General features: G+C 42.7%; 1 protein-coding gene across 3 annotated transcripts in view; it reads left to right on the top strand.

Annotated features, from left to right (window-relative positions):
• ASTN1 (astrotactin 1) overlaps positions 1-19,101 on the top strand; it is a 320,502-nt gene that overhangs the window by 208,539 nt on the left and 92,862 nt on the right. For all 3 annotated transcript variants that reach the window (XM_023231254.1, XM_023231253.2, XM_026447749.1), the window contains exons 9-11: positions 3,828-3,902; positions 10,610-10,747; positions 11,269-11,419. In XM_023231254.1, coding sequence (XP_023087022.1) covers positions 3,828-3,902; positions 10,610-10,747; positions 11,269-11,419 — 364 coding nt within the window. The remainder of the gene's footprint in view (positions 1-3,827; positions 3,903-10,609; positions 10,748-11,268; positions 11,420-19,101) is intronic.

Raw genomic sequence — 19,101 nt, 5'->3', positions numbered from 1 at the left:
TTTTTTTTTTTTTTTTTTTTTTTTTTTTTTTTTTTTTTTTAGTGAGGCCCGTTGGGTTTTCTTACTTTCTCTTGCACTCAAAGAGCCCAAATACAGAGGCCTTTCCTCTTTCAATGGGTCTCAAGCAGGTCCGTTTTCAAAGTGTTATAAGTGCTTTTTCGTCCAGCTGTTCATTACTTTGCCCCGCCTTTTCCTGTATGACCATCTGTGACTTTCTACCTGTGTGCACTAAGCTCCCCTGCCAGACCCTCCGCTGTCATTCCATGCACTGCCAACACCAGCCTTCCCTGCACCCAGGATGGCGACTCTGCCACCAGCCACTACCACTTAGCTTATTTGCTAAAAACCCCTTCCTCTTCCCTTTTAACATTCTCAGTGGTTTGTCTGGGTCTATATGTGTTTCTTCACAAAGACCTTAGATTCCTTTGAGGGCAAGAATCTCTTTATCCCAATTCCTGTTGCCTAATATCACAGTTCACACACAATAGGCCTCTACAAATATTTGCTAAATAAATCAAGTAAGATTTCTCATCTCTCTGGCAGATCATTCTGGACTAGAGGGAAGAAATTAAGTAAATTCCCCTTTATTCCTTTGCTGGTGCAATTTGCTACTTGCTGAATTCTCTTGCCATTTCACAATATGCTCTTCCCCGCTCTTTGAGTTTAATGTCAGTGCTGTAGAGTTAGTTGCCCAGTGAAGTGACCACTGGGTGGGAAGTGGGAGGTGGGAGGTGGGAGGTGGGGTGTCGGGGCTTTGGCCTTTCCATGCTCACGTTGCCTCCTCTCCAGCCTATGTAAAGACATCTACAATCTGAGTTAAAGCCTGCGTTGGCATTGCATTTGCACCTAGGGCAAGACACTTCTTCCTCTGTTGAAGTTCGGGAACCACTCCTTATTATAGTATTTATATTTGATGCATGTAATTGATCAATTTAACTTATTTAACACATGATTCTATGTGTGGCACTCACTAAATGCCACAAACTGTTCTAGGCACTTTAATTACATTAGCTAGTTCCTCCTCATAACAACTTTGTCAAATAGATAGCTATTACCATCAGACTCATTTTACAGATGAGGATATGGGGTTACAGAATGATGAAGGGGAAGGAACTTGCCCAAAGTCACACAGTGATTGGTGGCTAAGCTGGCATTTGAAATACGCAGCCTAACTCCAGAATTCATGTCCTAAAACCACCGTGCCCTGCTGCCTCTAAATGTGATCAGGGTGGGGTCTACACTGCACTCCTCTACATCCTTCCAATTTGAGTTGATATTCTTAATTTTCAGGGCCCTCAAAAGCAGGAGGTCTCCTTGACCTAACCTACTTAGCAACAGTGGATGAGTGCTTAATAAATACATCCAAGCTCATTGCTTCCTTAACGTTGGCTTGAATACAGGTTTATTTGTGTCATTTTGCATAGCTAATTGTTCACATAGTATTTAATGCCAGTCATTTGGCTCCTGAAAATATATTTTCAAACAACCTAGGAACTATGCCAACAATTAACTATAATTACACATTGTATCAGTTTTGAGTGCTGGAAATGGTTGGAAGGCAAAATGTATGTTATTTAAAATGTTAAACTGACAGTAAATAAAATATGATCCTACCCAAAATAGAGATAAATAAAATTGCATGTCCCTCTTGCCTTTTCTAGGTGTCTGGTATTATATGGAATATTTTTTTCTCGTGATTTTTAGACTTTTTCTTGAATTAACAGATTTTTTAGCTGTGCATAGACCACCATTCTCTGTTCAGCAAAAAAAAAAAGAATCAAATTCAAACCCTACTCTGTGGGTTCACCTACAATGACGAACAAACATAAAAACACCTGGCGGGGGGGCCTTTTATTTGATGCAAGAGTTATTCACAGTACACTGTTTGGATACTTTATGGAGGCAGTTCTTGCCTCTAGGTATTTCCAAATTGAATCCCAGGAAGAATGCATTTATAAATAGTAAGCTTAAATAATGAACACATTCATCCTAGCCGCTTCCTTATATAGTTCCAATGGCTTTCCCTTGCAACAAATAAAGACTCTGGGTAATTAATTCTATGGCTTATTGGGTTAAGTTGGTGATTTCCAACACCATCAATATTTTGTAACAAATATTTTTAATCTCTTTTATTATGTGTAAATAAAATTTATAAATAATAAAACCCATAGATACAAAATTTTAACAAATATAGCATCTTAATATTAAGGGAGAAATAAGAAGAATTTATAATGATATAACTGTTAATATTTAATAATTGTATCTTCCTATGCTAATTAGAATAAATATTTTAATGCTCCATTACAAGAAAATAAATAATAAATTTGATAGACATTTGTACCTAGTGCAGATTCACCATAATATAATGTATAATATAGAATGCAATATTATATGTGTGAGAGTAATACAGACTGATACACATGTGCTGTATTGGTGATTCAAAGTGATTATACAATGTGTAACCTCCCCTCAAATTATAAAGTAGTTATGGACCTAGAAAATTCACTGTATTGAAACTGTACTTTGTGCTTATATGTCAATGGAATTAGCATCTATGCTCATACCATTAGAAGCGGGTTTTCAAAACCTAAATAAATGTCTTGCATGACATTCAAAAGCTTGTAGGACATGGGGAAATTTTTGTTCTGCAGAACTGTCCTGAGCAATGCACTATTCTAGCCATCCTAGCCCTACCTTCTAAAGGGTAATAATGACCTTCAGTCATTGTGTCATTCAAGAACAACTGCCATACATTTATCAAAATACCCTCTATGGGGTGACACCCTCTGCACTGAAAACCACTAGGTTAACTCCTAGTAGTAGAATTAGCCCCAAATAATAATTAATAATTTATTCTTCTGGCTTTTTGTAGTCCTTGAAAACTAAAGGAATGTCTACAGTAAAATTGTCAATAAGTGGGTTCATTATAAGACCGTAAGTTGCGCAAGTGTAAGGGCTAAATCCACCTAGTGTGTGCAATAGCTCAGTACTCACAAGATCTGGGCTTTGCTAATTCTTGCTTTAATGATTAAATAATGGGCTTAGAGATCTGGGTTAGTGAAAAGATATACACTATTTAAAAGAAATAGTCTTGTTACTTTCTAATACATATGACAATACCTGGATGTTCACTAGAAAGCATTACAGTTAAGAAATATTTGCAAACACAATTTCAATTGTTTCTGTTTGAGTGAGTGACATTAAAATGTTTGAAGATGTCTGAAACCTATCAAAGACCCAGCATCCTCTTATCATTTTGAATAAGAAAAGAAAACATGTCTAATATACTGTATGAGCTGTAGTCTTTGGCCGAAGAGGTTTGCTTAATCTTCACAATGGTCTGTTAGGGAGCTATCACTTATTGACCCTATAGGAAATTAGGACTGGCAAGCAAATTATCTGTCCATAGTCGGTTGGTTCAATGTCAGAATGAAGTTTGAATCCAGAACTGTCTGATTCCCAAGAACTCACACTGCTCTTCTAAAGGGAGATCAAGCTGGGTTTCTGAAAATCTATGTCTGAAGGACCATGAATTATGAATATGTCAGGTCTATCTTCATATAATTTTACACTATATGTAGTTTCAATTGTCATGGCTATTAAATTCCATTTTTCTAGTAGTTCAGTGAGTTTTACATTTATCATGTTCTTTGTCAGGTCCCAGGATTCAAGGTCATGTGTGAGCTCATATTAGTGAGCTTCTTGAGGGCAGGGGCTATGCCCTGGATGGCTGGGTCTCTACCACCTAGCACTGTGCCTGGGATGAAGTGGGCATTCAGTGAGTATTTGTTGAGTTGAATTTAATTGAATGATGTTTCTTCTTTTAGGCCATGGCCTTACACAATATTTCAGCGAGGCTTTGACCTGGTTTTGGGAGAGCAGCCCTCTGATAAAATATTTAGGTAAGTGATTGTCTAGGGACTTGCTTATGTATGTCTGCAAACCCTGTGTTCCACTTCCCCCTGAACTTACTTCCTAGTGGTAAAGTATAAAATGGGAAACACCTTGAGTTGTCATGGCCACCTACTAACAAAAGTGCTTGCCCCCAGTCATGCCCAGGGACAACATGGAGGACTTGGAGGTCAGACCGACTCTGTTTGGGCCCTGGCTTCCTTCTTTGCCAGCTCTGGGAACCTCACTAATTTACTCAACCTTCTGAAGCCTCCAGTCTCTGCATTTGTTAAATGGGGCTATATTACATGCCTGGCTAGGTTACTGTGAGGGATATATGAGATAATGCAGGGAAAATCCCTGGCACAGAAACTGGCACAGAGTAGGCAATTAATGTCAGTTTCTGCCACTCCATTTTGCATCTAATTTGCACCTTCCTCATAGAGTCTTAAGTTGTTCAAAATGAATCTCTCCCGCCCCTGCCTTCCCCTTTTCTAAACTCTGCCTCATTATTATTTTCTTTTAGCTACTACTTTCCTGATCACATTGGATGCTTCTAGTCCCTCCCAAATTTCTACTACATACCTGGGAATAGCACATATTAGAAAGGCCCACAGCAGAGGAATAATTTGATTGCCAGCCAGGAACGATTCGATTATCATAAAGTTTAATTCATACTAGGCCTTAGCTGGAACAGTTTATTTCCCAAATAAGATCTTATCCATTCATTTTGTCAATCTATCATTCACTTAACATACATTTGCTGAGTTCCTTCTAAGTGCTTGGCTTGACAGTATGGGCATGAATACATGTCCCTCCTTGAGTAAGTCATCTAGTAGAGGAAGTGAGTAGTTCTGCATAAGCGGCTGATGAATTCAGCTACTGCATGCCTTTTCTGGAGAAATGGTGAGCAGTGGAGGACAAATGGAAGACTTACACCTATACAGTTTGCTGAGTCTCACTTCTTCACTGCCACCTTTCCAAGCCCCTTCCCAGACCATCCCTGTCAACCATTCCTGGCCTAGGTGTTAATTTTTGCTCCTGCATTTGCCTCCTAGGGCTCACACTTTTGCAAAGCTTCTACTGCTCCTCCTGTAGCTGGTTGTGGATTCAGCTTAGCCACAGCTGTGTTCTCTCAGGCATGCTCCTAGCTAGAATGTGGATTCACAGAACCACTTCCTCAAAGGACTTTCCCTTGTCCTTTTCTCTCCTGAGTGTCTGTCCCAGGGAAGGCTGGGTCATGCTCATGGCATTGGTTACAGGCTGCTTTTGAGGATTTGTGCTGCAAGAGATGTCAGCTCCATTCCTTGGACTGTGATATGGGCATTAAAACTTTCCAACAAGGATTTATCATTCGGCTGACTTTTTCTTCCTTTTTCCTACTGCTGGTCTTCCAGGACTTCAAAGGGTAATAAAGATAAGGCAGATGAGGAGCCTGGTGGAATTTGGCTGATGGACATGGATAAGCTCCTCATTCCCTAAAAGTCAGAAACTAGCAGTTTGAAAAACAAGGGCCTTAATAAAATTGCTATTCAAGCAAAACCTGCACAAAAACTGTTTCTATCCCCACAAGCACCATTTATGCTTTTTTCAAAGTTGCTGGCTGCCAACTGGATGTTTTATCCAAGCACTGCAGAGTGGACCAATTGTGTGGTTTGACCCATGAGGTCAGATATCTCAGGAGCCAGTGGGTTAATCAATAAGTGACTAAGAATTTTTATCCCTAACATGGAAACAACTAGCCTGACAAATGAAAGCAATGGGTCACAATCTGTTTATTTTAGGTACCAGGAACTTTAATCGAAACCACTCTGGCATCTGAGTAAACCACCTACCAACGACCACTCTAAAAAATTCTGTGACCTGGTCAGTCACTATAATTGGCTACTTATTTGCTACTATACTCAGTCATGATTTAGTGTCCTATTGAATTCCAAGCTCCTGAACATCTCTCTAGACTCTGAAATAGAGTTTAAATTCCTCCATTTAAATCTTTTTACTATCGAATGCCAACATACAACTTCCTCTAAATGAGCCACTCTTCTTCTAGAGAACCTTTTGTTCTTAGCTGAATCTGTTTTCTAAGTGATCCAATATCCGCAATAAACTAATGTCTCCCACTCTGCTCATTTCCTCATACCCTTTCCTCTAGCAAGAATGCACATTTTTCTCACAATATAAATACTACCATTTTTTAGGATCCAGATCAAGTCTCCACCAAACTCAGCATCTGTTGAACACCTACTACTTCAAGGTACTGTTTCAGATGCTGCAGATATAACCAAACAAATATGACCAAGATAATCTCTGACTTCACGCATTTACATCCAAAAAGCAGTCTCCAGCCCTGGCTCTCTATGAGAGTCCCCAGTGTGCTTTAAAAATGACCGACGATCATACCCAGAGCAAACCAATTAGTTCGTAAGTTCTGAAAGGTGTGGCGAGGGCATGAGCGTTTTTAAAAGCACTATGGTGAGTCTAACCTGAAGCCAGGATGGAAGAATATTGCTCTAGAATGTCTCCAATCCACTATAGCAATCCGCAATGACTTTGCCCCTGCAAATGCCTATCATATATGGATTATAATATGTATTCATCAATTATTTTATTTAATATTTATTTTTCAACTGCCTATTTTTCCCCAGCGAAATTATGTTCTTCTTGAGCGAAGGAGCGGTATCTTATATCACTTTAAATCTTTAACATCTAACATACAATTTTGAACACAGCAGGCCTTCAATAGATATATGTAGATAATCACTTCAGGTATTTCCTAAAAACTTGAACCCAGAGTAAGAAAAGACCTTGGTGTTCAACCTAACCTTGATAATCTGCAATCCCAAATAAGTTGGGAAGGGCCCAAGCTAGACTCAAAGGATCTAAGAGGACCCTGAACCTACCGACTGAGTCTTCCCACCAAACCCACGCCAGTGCCCGAGAAGTCCTCTCTACTGTGGCTAGGATCACTCCTTTCCACTAGACTGTGGGGGTAGGGATTGGTACAGACCAAATTGATCCCACAGAGACCTTCCCTCAAAGTGAGCGCCTGCATTCTGTGGAACAATTCCTTGTCCTGGAATAGCCTGCTCTGAGGAAGCATGGAGATGCCAGATCAATAGCAATTCATACGTTTCCTCACATTCCATTTAATGGCAAGCCATGGTGAGAGCATAGCCTTGTTCTGTGCAGCGCTCTCTGGTGAGTGTTTGCCTCTGGACAGGGATTTCTAGCTCTAGTTGAACACAGGGCTGTGTGCAGGACTCAGTGCACAGCTGAGCCATCAACTGCACTGGTCAGCACCAGCTGTCTCCAGAGAAGGCCTGAGTTGGGAAAGCATTCTAGACGCTCACCCAGCTTCTCTTGGGTAGCTTTTTGAAGTTGTTCCTGCCAAATCTGCATGAATGAGGGACAGATGAGATTTTAGGACACAGCTTTTCTCTGACAGTTTGTTCTATATTTGGTTTTTGGAGTTACTCAGTAGATTTTGCAGATGAAAGAAAACTTGAGAATTCCATAGGCCTGAGCCAGCATGAACTAGAAAGCTGCTGGGATCCATACCTGAGAATCAGACCAATCCCAATTTTCCCATTTTCAGAGGGTGACCTTGGAGAGGTTACTAGCCTTAAAAATTACTTGATACACTGGTAAAGTGGGGCCAGATGACCAGCCTCAGAAGACTGTTATAAGGATAAATGAGGCCACACTACAGAGCACCTGCCCCTTTACAGTTCTCTGCAAAGATTAGTCTCACCCAACACCTGACTTTGCTTCCCCTACAGTGTTTCACCTTGATCTTACCAGAGGCTGCTTTTCTTATTAACATGGTCCAGTGCAGTGTCTCAGGAGCTGCTCTGCACATAGGAGGTTTCTCACAATATCAAATTCATTTCCACTTTAACCTTTAAATCCGTATAAACCCAGAGGTTAACCTATAGCCTGTTCTACGTAGAGGAAAATCTTAACCTCTGCTTCCACCTTTAAATTTGAACATGGAGATTGTGGTTCCCAGAAACTTGTGCAAACTAAAGAACCTAATGAAATATCATTATCGATCAGTCAATACATATTTATTGAGCGACCTCTTTGGGGCAGAAATTGTGTGAGGCAGTGGGGATACATAGGTGACAAAGAACTGTCCTCTGCCATCCAAGAGAGCACTTTCTTCTGAGCGGTGATGGACACATGAAAAGACAGGCACAACTCATCATTTCGGGAGCAGCAAGGGGCTCTGAGTCAGGTGCACAGGCTCAGCCCCTTGTTCAGCCTGAGGGTACAGGGTGAAGGCCCTGGGCAGATTTCTGGAAGGGGTAGGATCTTACCTGAGTCTGCAAATGATTAGAAGTCAGACATAGAAGAGAGGGAAGAAAATCCAGAAAGAAGGTCTATTAGGAGCAAAAGCAAAGAGGTGAGAAAATCAGGACTACTTTAGGAACTATAGTCAGGTCTCATTGTAAGAGCAGAGGGTGACCCAGGGTTTGGTGAAAAAAGAAGCTGAAGAAGCTATCAGCTATCGAGGATGACCTCTTTGGAGGTTGGAACTTTATTCTGTAGGTACAGGGTGCCATAAACAGTTTAAGTTAGGGGAAGATGTGATTTGCTTTTCTCTTAGAAATATTAGTGTATTCAGAGGAGGAAGAGAAAACTGTGAGATGGATGGGCATGGAGCCTTCTCTTTCAAAAGAAAAATTAACCATCGGAAATGTACCAGAACTGCCAACGGCTTCCTAAAATCAGTTACATAAATTATAAACCACAGGTCACAGATTTGTTGCTCTGCTTCAATGCAAATATTGTAATTTTGAAATCAAAATAGAAAACAAAATTTTATTTCTATGTCCAATAAACTGCCTCCTCCTTGGTACCATTCAAACTACTTATAGACATTCTCTCTAAAATGATATAATAGCGGAGGTGCCCCCACTCCAGCCTGCCTCTTATAATGTTTCTATCTCAAGGATGTTCATTGTGAAATGCAAAGTGAAATTATACAAATTCTTGGAGGTTGTTTTCTTCAACTTACATTATCCTTAAGTCCCAGATTCCAGATACCTTGAGGCAATCAACCCTGAATGGGCTCCTTAATCTTACCAGATGAAGTGTGTGAGTGTGTGTGTGAGTCTGTGTTTGTGTGAGTGTGTGTATGTGTGTGTGAATGAAGGGACTGTCATGCTTCCAATTTTGCTAACTGCTTCACAGAAGAATGAAGCCATGGTCTTCTATTGTTCCCTAAGTAACAAGCTTTCCTCCCCTGGTGCAGGCACCTCCCTGCAGACTTACCGCTTGATATTCTTGTGAGTGGGGAGAACTGAGTGACTCTTATAGAGCCAGAAGCATCTCTAACATTTCAATGCTGCTTAATGCAGAGGTTCACCAACAGGTCAGAGAAGTAGGGGCCCAAGAGTCAGGATGGAAATGGGAGAAAATTCCCCAAATCCTGGCCACTTCCCTCCTACCAGTGGCTCTGCCTGGCCCCTGGAAATCCCCTGCCTTAAGCTGGCACATGTCCCACACCCCTCCAGCTTCTCTAGGGCCCAGGATTCTCTTTCATGTTGTAGGCAGAAATCATGTGGCTTGGCTGCCCTCTAACTCTAACTCGTGAGCCCTAGTCAATGGGTCTGCTCTGTCCCATTGGCCCCAGTCAATGGTCAGCTTACTGGAGAGGGCTACTTTTTTTTTTTTTTTTTTTTTTAATGAAAGATCTGAAGTCATCAATCTGGTTTCCTAGAATTTCAGGCGACCTGAGGAGGGGAGAGGGTTATGTATGTGTTAAGGTAGAGAAAGGAGCAGGATTCTGAAACGGTGCTGTGTGAGCAGCATGCTAATGGTTCTGTTTAATTGTAACATCCTTCCATTGTTCCTCCTTCCACATTAAGTGGGGAGGGGACGCCAGACTGCCACAGCCTCTTCATATCCCACCCACACTGGCTTTGATCCCGCAGACTATTTTTGACTATGAACACAGAGCATTTGAATGCCTTTGAAATGAAATGAATGAATAAATAAACAAATAATCTCTCATGGTTTTCTTAAGCTCTCCCTTGAAATGCCGATTGATTCTTTTACTCCTTTTAGCCCTTGTTGTAAGAATAAAAAAAAAAATCTTCCCTGTATCCCCAGGGTTAACGCCTTTAGCCAAGGGTGTGGGTAGGAGTGCAGAGAATAAATCTGGGCCTGTTTTGTTCATTTGTTCATCTGCTCTTCTCTCCTCCCTGGAGGCTCTTGGCTTCAGTCCTTTCTGTTCCCATCACACAGAAGCTGTAAAGGGGTGCTTGCTTTCTTTCTTTCCTTTGTTAGGGTTCCTCCAGGCACAGAGAGATGCCATTGCTGCCACTGTGGGTGTGCAGCTGTGGGATGGGGACGGTGGGAGGCTGGCATCTCTCTTCAATTAAAATGCTTGCAATTATATCTGACTCAAGACTGGGGAAGCCCAGCTTCAAATCCGAAGAAAGCTGGAACTTGCTTTTTATGACTTGATAAAAACTACTTCTAACAACTAGTGAGCAGGCACCATAATCAGTTCTCCAGCTGCCTGGCCATGTGAGCAAGGGTTGGTCTCTCTACCTCCTTAGAACTTAGTCATTGCACCAATAAAATGGCAATCTTTCTGAAGAGGATTGCAAAGGGTGAGAAGAAAGCGCTGGTAATGGAATGCCAGATCCCCCAGTGGTGAGTGGTTATGCCTCCAGTCATGACCACCTGGCACTGGGTGTCCCTGCAGATTCACCTACACCCTTGGGGAGGGCATGTGGTTGCCCCTCAGCAAGAGCTTTGTGATTCCACCAGCCGAACTGGCCATCAATCCATCAGCAAAGTGCAAGACGGACATGACCGTGATGGAGGATGCTGTGGAGGTCAGGTGAGTCTGGCTTCAGGACTGAGGCCTGCAATTGGCTTGGGAAGCAGAATGAGAAACTACCTGTAGGTTCTAGGTGCTGGGGAAGGAGTCACGACAAGCTAAAAGGAAAAATTGGCAGGCAACCTGCCAACTCCCCCTATGTTGTGCCAGGATCTGCTTTTTATCTGGGTCAGTATTGCACGTCCCAAGGCTCATTCACTGGAAGAAGACATAAAATTAGAGTTTGTAAGCACTTCTCACATACACTAAGGACTGACAGGCAATAAAATGTTAATTTACTTGCCCAAGTTTAGACCTCTTTCTTTGACCAGGCGTTACAGCCTTGGCTCATTTCCCAGATATGGAGAATGGCCATGATTTGTTAGTTCAAGGCTTGGAGTATAGTTGATCTTCAATTCTTGTAAGAGAGAGTGAGATACAATTCAGTTGACTAGAGAGGAGCATGGAATGTAATGCCACGCCACTCGTTGCATCTGGAATCTCCTTGACCCCTCCCTGCCTCCCACTCTTTCTCCCCACAGAGAGGAGCTGATGACTTCATCCTCCTTCGACAGCCTGGAGGTTCTCTTAGATTCCTTTGGGCCGGTGCGCGACTGCAGCAAAGATAACGGGGGCTGCAGTAAGAATTTCCGCTGTATTTCAGATCGCAAGCTGGACTCCACTGGTTGCGTGGTAGGTCTGCCCTGCCAAGCTAGTAGTTTCTGTTTGGGGGATGGGGAGGAAAAGCACGGGGGGAAGACACAATGCAGGTATATAGGTAAAAATGTGCTGTGATCCCCAGTTGTAAACACCAGCTAGTTAAATTAGGGATTTTCTCTTGATAAGGATGAGAAGGTAATCATGAGTCAGTTAGTTGAGAAGTTGTTATGGAGTACCTACTGTGTACACTTTAACTATTCAAGAAAAAATTTAGTTCATAAGAACTAAATAACTGCTTAATTGTATGACATTGATTCTAAATGTAATAGAAAATTTTAGGAGAAACCTACCTAAAGCTAGAGTGATGAAAGAAGTAAGTTATGCCAGGAATGCTAGTGAAAAAATAAAAATTAAAAAAGAAAAAAACTTTGTCCCCTCTGTGACCACAGCAATGGGCACCTGCTTCTTCAAAGGTGGGCTTCTAAAATACTTCGTTATCAGCTCTATGGACTGTATCTATGGTGGCTGACTCACACCTGTAATCCCAATGCTTTGGGAGGCCGAAGTGAGAGAGTCACTTGCAGCCAGGAGTTTGAGAATAGCCTGGACAACATAGTGAGACCCTCATCTCTACAAAAAAATTGGAATAAATTAGCTGGGCATGGCAGTGTATGCTGATAGTCTTACCTAGTCTGGAGGCTGAGGCAGAAGGATTCCTTGAGCCCAGGAGTTCAAGGCTGCAATGAGCTATGATCTCGCCACTGCACTTCAACCTGGGCAACAGAGTGAGACCCTGTCTCTTAAAAAAAAATGTGATTCTATTAACTAGCAAGACGATTTGGACTAGAGTGGACTAAGCTATCTCCCACATCATGAATGTGAAGACTGTACTGTGCCATGCAGGGAAATGGAGGCAGGAGCAGATGAAGCCTTTGGCTGCTGGCTTCGTTATGTGGGTCACTCTTATGCCCTTAGCACTATTGTCTGTTTCCATCCCTCCCTTCTTTGAAGGCAGAATGATATAGTCCTCAAGAGAGGAAAGGGCATGGGGCAGAGGAGGCAGGGAGGAAAGCCATTCAGATTGAGAGCAGAGGAGAGGAAGAGATGATTCACTGGTCGCTCTGTTGGATTGGGGGTTGGAGCAGGAGCTTCCAGGTCTGGGGAGGACATGGTGCCCTGTCTCGCTTTCCAGTCTGACAGCTGTGCTGTGTGAGAGGACCCAGAGCAGGGACAAGCTGTGAGGATGCTGTGCTGATGCCATCTTTCCCCTCCCCTCTTTCCCATCACTGAGCACCTGTTCTGTTCAGGGAGCTGCTCTCAATCAAAGACAGATATGTGCCTGGTACAGGGTGGAGTGCTCCCAGTCCTAAGGCCTCCCCAAACTTTTACCTATGAGGCAGCAGTTGACAGGAGGGTGATTCATCTGAGAAGGAAGAGAAAATGAAGAAAAAGAAAGGGAGAGAGAGAGCACTGAGGGGCAGATAGGAGGAGAACCTGTGGGTCCATGATAAGGAGGGGAAAGAAGAACAGCAAGGACTGTTAGGAAAATGCAAAGAACGGTGCTCTTTAGGTCACGCCTCCCAAAGGCAGCCAAGGAGGAAATTGATGTCCCACAGTGCCACCCTCCCTCTGGCTGGTCCACTCTCACATGTCTTAAGCAACGTGCTCCCAGCTAGGATCCTCAGGAGACAATTTCACTATCTAATGGAGCTCCCAGCTGAGACACTTTTTTAAAAAGCTATTCAGCTTATATTTCTTCATCCAGATTTCAGCCTTTCGTGTCTTATTACTGTCTGGAGTCATTCTAAGTGCTGAAACACTGTGTGTTCATATGTGCACCTCCCTCCCTACCCTCTGTAGCCACTGCAATACGTGTTTGAGCATGCACGTGCATTAGCAGACACACACAGGGCTAGGCTCTCCCTCTTTTGCCACTTCTCTGCCCCTTCCTGAACCCCTCAGGGTCTGCCTGTCAGATGCCTTCTGTTGGTGATAGCCCCTTTTGCTTGACGCGTAGCTATGCTGATGGATTTTTGTACTTTTAACACTGATCTGTGAGACAGAGCTAGCAGGAATAGTTCTGATGAACATGCATTTGCAATAAGGCTGCTGCATTTTAGAATTGGAGCCACTGCAAAAAGTCACCCAGTTACACCAGTACTTGGTATTAGCATAATACTTTGAAGCCACTGGACCTCGTGGCTTCTGGAGAAGGAGGGGCAGGAGGATTGGCAGACACTCGATTTCCTTTTTCTCATTGGCTGTGAAGCATAGGCTTCCTGAGGCAGGAGGACGGATGGGTGAGAGCTGATGTGTCCCATCATGACCTTTGTGACCCCACTAAGAAGGTCGGAGACTTGACCTTGAGCCTGACCCGTCTCCAGTGAGCATCAGTGCTGTCCTAAAGCTCTGATATGTCAGCAGAGTTGTCCCTTGTCATCTGGAATTGGACCAGGGACAAAGGTATCAGCAGAACCAACTGTAGTTTGCAGAGCATTGGCCTGCCTTCCTCCTCTCCACATAAACTTTACCTTCAGTCCTCTGGGTGCTGGACTGAAAGGCTTCCCAAGAAAGGCCTATTTTTATGAAAGGAGAGAGATATAAGAAACTCAGAACACGCTGACTCTTAAGGAACCTAAGGAAGGAGCAGAGATGTGGGCAGAGACAGAGAATATACCTTTATATTTTCCTGGCTGAATTCAAACCTGACAGGTGGGATTCATGTTTGGTCCGCATAGGCTGTTCTTTCTAAGAAGAAGGACATGTTTTTCAGTTATGCATGGACTCCCACAGGGTTCATTGCTACACAGTTAATTGCCCTATTGTTTATATAGTCTCTGAAGACAGGAAACAAATATCCGTGAAAGGCACAGACCTGTACAAACCACAGTCACACCATTCCAAGCCAGACTACTCTCCAATAGCCATGGGTTGCTGAAATTTCATGAGGGTTCCAAGCATTATGGTCAGCTACCCACTGCTGATGACCAAATCTTACTCATTGTTCTTAGTGTGCATGGTAAGAGCTGTCTTCCTTACTGGTGATGTACAAGAGCAGCAGTTCTCTAGTCTATTGAGTGAGCTCTATAGGGTCTTTCAAGGGTACTTATAATCTTAGTGCCTCTGTAACAAATTACCACAGATGTAGTGGCTATAAGTTACACACCTGATTGACTTACAACTCTGTAGGTGAGAATTCAACATGGGCCCACTGGGCTAAAATCAAAATGCCACCAGGACTGCAATTCTTTCTGGAGGCTCTAGGGGGAATCCATTCCCTTGCCTTTTGCAGATTCTAGAGTCCACCCAAATTTCTGGGCATATGACTCTTCTCCATATTTAAAGCCAGCAACAGTACATTTTTCTGACCACTTTTCTGTAGCAAATCCCCTCCTCTATCTAATTCTGCCTCCTCTTTCTGCTTTCAAGGACTCTTGTGATTACATTGAGCCCACCTAGATAATCCAGGATAATCTCTCCATTTCAAGATCCTTAATTTAATCACATCTGCAAAGTTGCTTTTGCCATGTGAGGTGATATCTTCCAGGTTTCTAGGATTATGCCAGGGACATCATTGGAGGGAGCATCCATGGGAGATGGCAGTGGGGATTGGAGCAGGCTTGGCTGGCAAGACTTCAGCCTCCCTGCTCTGAGCTTTAGCCAGGATATCGTCACCGTTATCAAGTCTATCTACTGAGGTTTCATATAAAATGTTGTCTGAATCTTTGAAAATGATTCCTAATGCAATGAAAAAAGAGGAAAACCCATGCTCTAATGCTCCTTCTTTAACTTCACACTCATCCTGAAAGTGGCCAAAAAATGCCTTAGCTTTGTAAGATGTAAGAATGTACACAGGTGAGCAGGCTGTGCCAAGGAAGGGGAGAAGTCGGGTGCCCACTTTCTCATGTATTGAACACACGACCTTCCTTGTCAGAGCATTATGCTCTAATGAGCTTTGAATTACCCAGTGACCCTGCTGCCCTTCCCTCCACATGCTGTCTACAATGGTTTCCCAGGAAATGTGTCATTTCACCGCTACTGGAGCACAGATGTGTGGAGAACATCACAGATTACCATCTCTCTTTCCCTCTGTAGGACAGTAAGCAGGAGAATGTGCCTCGGAGGCTTCCAGAGAAGTGGAGGCAGGAAGCTATCACTGCTGAAATATAAATTTAACTCCATCAAACTTTTCCCCTTGGGAGAAGTCCTTCATGGCTTGAGCCTGCATATCAGAGCCCATCAAAAAGTTTGGGAATCATTATTTGTGAAAGAAGTGAGGTTGCCATCTAGTAAAAGAGAACCTATTTCTAGTAGGAATTATAGTTGCATGTCTTATGAATCATCTAAGGTAAGGCGAGGCAGACTCAGCTTCAGGAATCTATCCCTTTTCTTCCAGAGGCCCTGAATATGTTCGTGTGTTTATCTCTCATACTTATCTCCCAACAGAGCACCCGCTTCATCATCTAGAATGGAAGTATGCATCTTAGTGAGTCTTAGTGAGATTTGACCAGCCTCCTAAGTAATTAATCAACCAAAAATCACTGGTAGGAAAAGAGGGGAAAGATGACAAAGAAAAGGAATTGAATGGGAAAAATCATTTTAATCTCATTAACAAATTACGCCTTAGACCACTAATAAGTCAAGAAGCCATGAGCATCTCATGAAAGATGATTAACCTTGTGTATTTTAGGGGTCACTGAAATATGAGCTCATTTGTTCAACATTTTTGATAGGGGAGGGCTGTTGCCATAATAAATGGGGTTTTCTTCTTAAGTCCGTAGTTTACAAAGTCCCTGGGAATGCTAAATATAACCTATGCAAAGAAGGATTAATATATGACCTTGGGTATCTCTCCTGAGCAAACAGTTCTCTTTCAAGGAATAAATGGAGGGATTGTCCACAGCCAGGAGAAAAGAATATCCAGCTCTTGCAAACAGAAAATGCATGTGTCTCCTGGAGGCAGGATTTCTTTCTAACAACAGGACTCTGGCAACAAACACTTCTAGGAAGAAGGGCATGGTTTGGAGACTCTGGTTTCCTTGTACTTAGCTATAGATTTTGAGGGAACCCAGAATGTGGATGCAATAGCAGAAAGAAGATTCAGGCAAAAAACAAATTTATACCATAGGAAACTCCTTAAAGAATGTGTGTTCTGGTTCCCAAAGGTTAAGAAAGAAATTATTTTGGGTTTTAGCCTTTTTATTTTTCTGGAAATCTTTCTAAAATGTTTTACTCTGAACTGCAGCCCAAGGAGGTTCCAGTGCAGTAGGGATAATTGCATCTTTTTCAGTGATTGAGGATCTTGACTCACCATCAAGGTCATCACTCTGGACATTTTATAATGTTTTGTCCTAAAATATTTACACTCATAGTATTTCGTGTGTGTATATGCATGCATGCGCACACATGTGTGTGTATGTTTGAAAAGAGAGAGAAAAAAAAGAAAGAGAAAGAAAATACTAGGCTGAACCTACAAATCCATAATTGACCCCAGAATATACTCTGGGAATTCCTTAAAGCGATCGACAAATCTACAGGACTGCTTTGCTTTGTTGACACATTGACTTTGTTTCTTTAGGGATTCTCATGAATCCAGATTTTATCATGCTAGAGAAGCAGCATGGCGGAGTGGATGGAAAACACACACACTTTCAGGATAGGCAATCTAGGCCCAAAGTCTGATTGTGCCATTTTCTACCACTGTGACCCTAGACAAGTTACCTCATCTTTCTGAGTCTAATTTTCCTCATCTTTAAATTGTGGAAGACAAAATGTACCTGTGTTACTGGGTTGAAGATAATATATGTAGACTATTCTACACAAAGAATTGCTTAATTCCTGATAGCTGTTATACTATTTTTAGTTTTATTGATAAGAAAAATTTAAAAAAAAACCTGCACGAGGCAGCTGACTGTGTTTTCTGCAAGTTTCCTAAGAGAGTATGAATTTTAGCTGGTCCAACTTGGGATAGCAGTAGTCATCTAGACATTGAAGTCAGGCAAGATGTGGTTTTGGAATTCTGAAACAAAGCCTGCTGGGGTTTCATTTAACAAAGTCTTTGTCAAAAATCATGCTTGAAGGAGATCTCTGAAAAAAAGCGGCTGGTTGGAAAGTACTGGCTAGTAACTGAGGTAGCTAGCTGGTATGAGGGCTGAAACCATATGGGGTGGGAATAAAAGGAGGACTGACTTTATCTGCTTAATGGCTTCTAGCAAGCTGTCTAGAAGGAGGAAAAAATAAACCAAACTCATGGCAACCAGTGCAGCCCATTCAATTCCAGTCAAACTTCCATGTCTTCCATGTTTCCATCCTGCATTCATGCCTGGGCAGCCGCACAGTGCTGAGGCCAGCTCCCTTCTGGTGGCACATCTGGCCTAACAGCCGGGTGGCCAAGGAATATGATTAGTGGGAGGCTAGCAAAACATGGGGTGCAATCCTCAGCTGCCTCATTTTCTTGTTTACCATCATCTGGAACAGCTGGATTTGCACAGCACGAGGCAGCCCTTGGAAATTTATTTAAATGCTGTCACCTTCCAGCACTCCAGCTGCCTTCATGGGGAAAAAGGGGGATGGACCAGGCTGGGAGCCTGGCAGGCCCACAGAGGGGCATTTGTTTGGGAAATTACAGAATTAGTGTTAGCAAACAGTGCATATCCTGCCTCGTGATGATCTTCAACTAAGAAAGAGGAGGAAGGAGAGGTGAGTTTTCAGAGGCACACCTGCAGCAGCTGTGGGCTACTAAGATAAGGTGGTTGGCAGCAAAGAGAAAGTGCAAACCAGGCAGTAGGGAGGGAGGGGAAATGTTTAACACTGTGTTTCATTCAGTTTAGAAAGTTTTGTTTTAGTTTGGTATTGGTTTTGGAGGAGTGTGTTAACTTGTTGACGGTATGTATATAGCATAGTCATTAAAAGCCCCAGCATTGGAGTCAGATCTGGACAGACTCCCAGCTCTGCCCAACTCTTGCTGCTTGACCTTGTGCAAGTTATTTACCTGCTTCCAGCCTGTTAGAAAGGATCGGCTCTAATGCAAATGTACAGAATCTGTTGCACAAGCAGAAGGAACAGGATGGGGAAAAAAGTCATTGACTTTTAAACAGAGCCCAGTGCAATGAGAAGAGTTGGTGAATAAACTGGCAATGTTAATGGTTTCCTTATCTCCAAATAGGGATAATATAGGATACTGTGAAATAAAATATCTAAAGTACTTAAGCATAGTGCCCAGCTCCTCATAAGTGTTCAGTAAACAGTGACTACTGTGTAAACGGCTGAGTGTGGTGTGTGCTAATGATGAAGCAGCTAAGTCATGGACTCCACAGCCAACCTACAGAGGGTTCAAGCATGGTTCTGCCAGGAGCAGCTGTGTGACTTTAGGAAAGTGACACTCTCTGTGCCTCAGTTGCCTTATATGTAAAATGGGGATGATCATACTGCTTACCTCCTCATGGTGTTGTGAGGGTCACATGAGTTAGTGAGCGCGTTAGACAATTGCCTGGCGTATAATAGGTGATGGGTAAGTGCCGCAATTGCTCACCAAGTCCTTTTGTCTTCTCCTGGGAAAAGACATCTCTTCTTAGATTTTCTCTTTGCTATAATTCTTGGGGAGTATACTACTGAGGACAAGGTAGTGCAGAAAAGCTAAATATTTTGCATTAAAAGCATCCAGCCAAACCCAAGTGCAGCACCTGTGGGTGACCACATAGTAGGTACCCTTGTCT

This window comes from Piliocolobus tephrosceles, chromosome 1, assembly GCF_002776525.5.
Source record: "Piliocolobus tephrosceles isolate RC106 chromosome 1, ASM277652v3, whole genome shotgun sequence".
NCBI lineage: Eukaryota > Metazoa > Chordata > Mammalia > Primates > Cercopithecidae > Piliocolobus > Piliocolobus tephrosceles.
The sequence above is the reverse complement of the archived record's forward strand: the minus strand, read 5'-3'. Positions and strand labels throughout refer to the sequence as shown.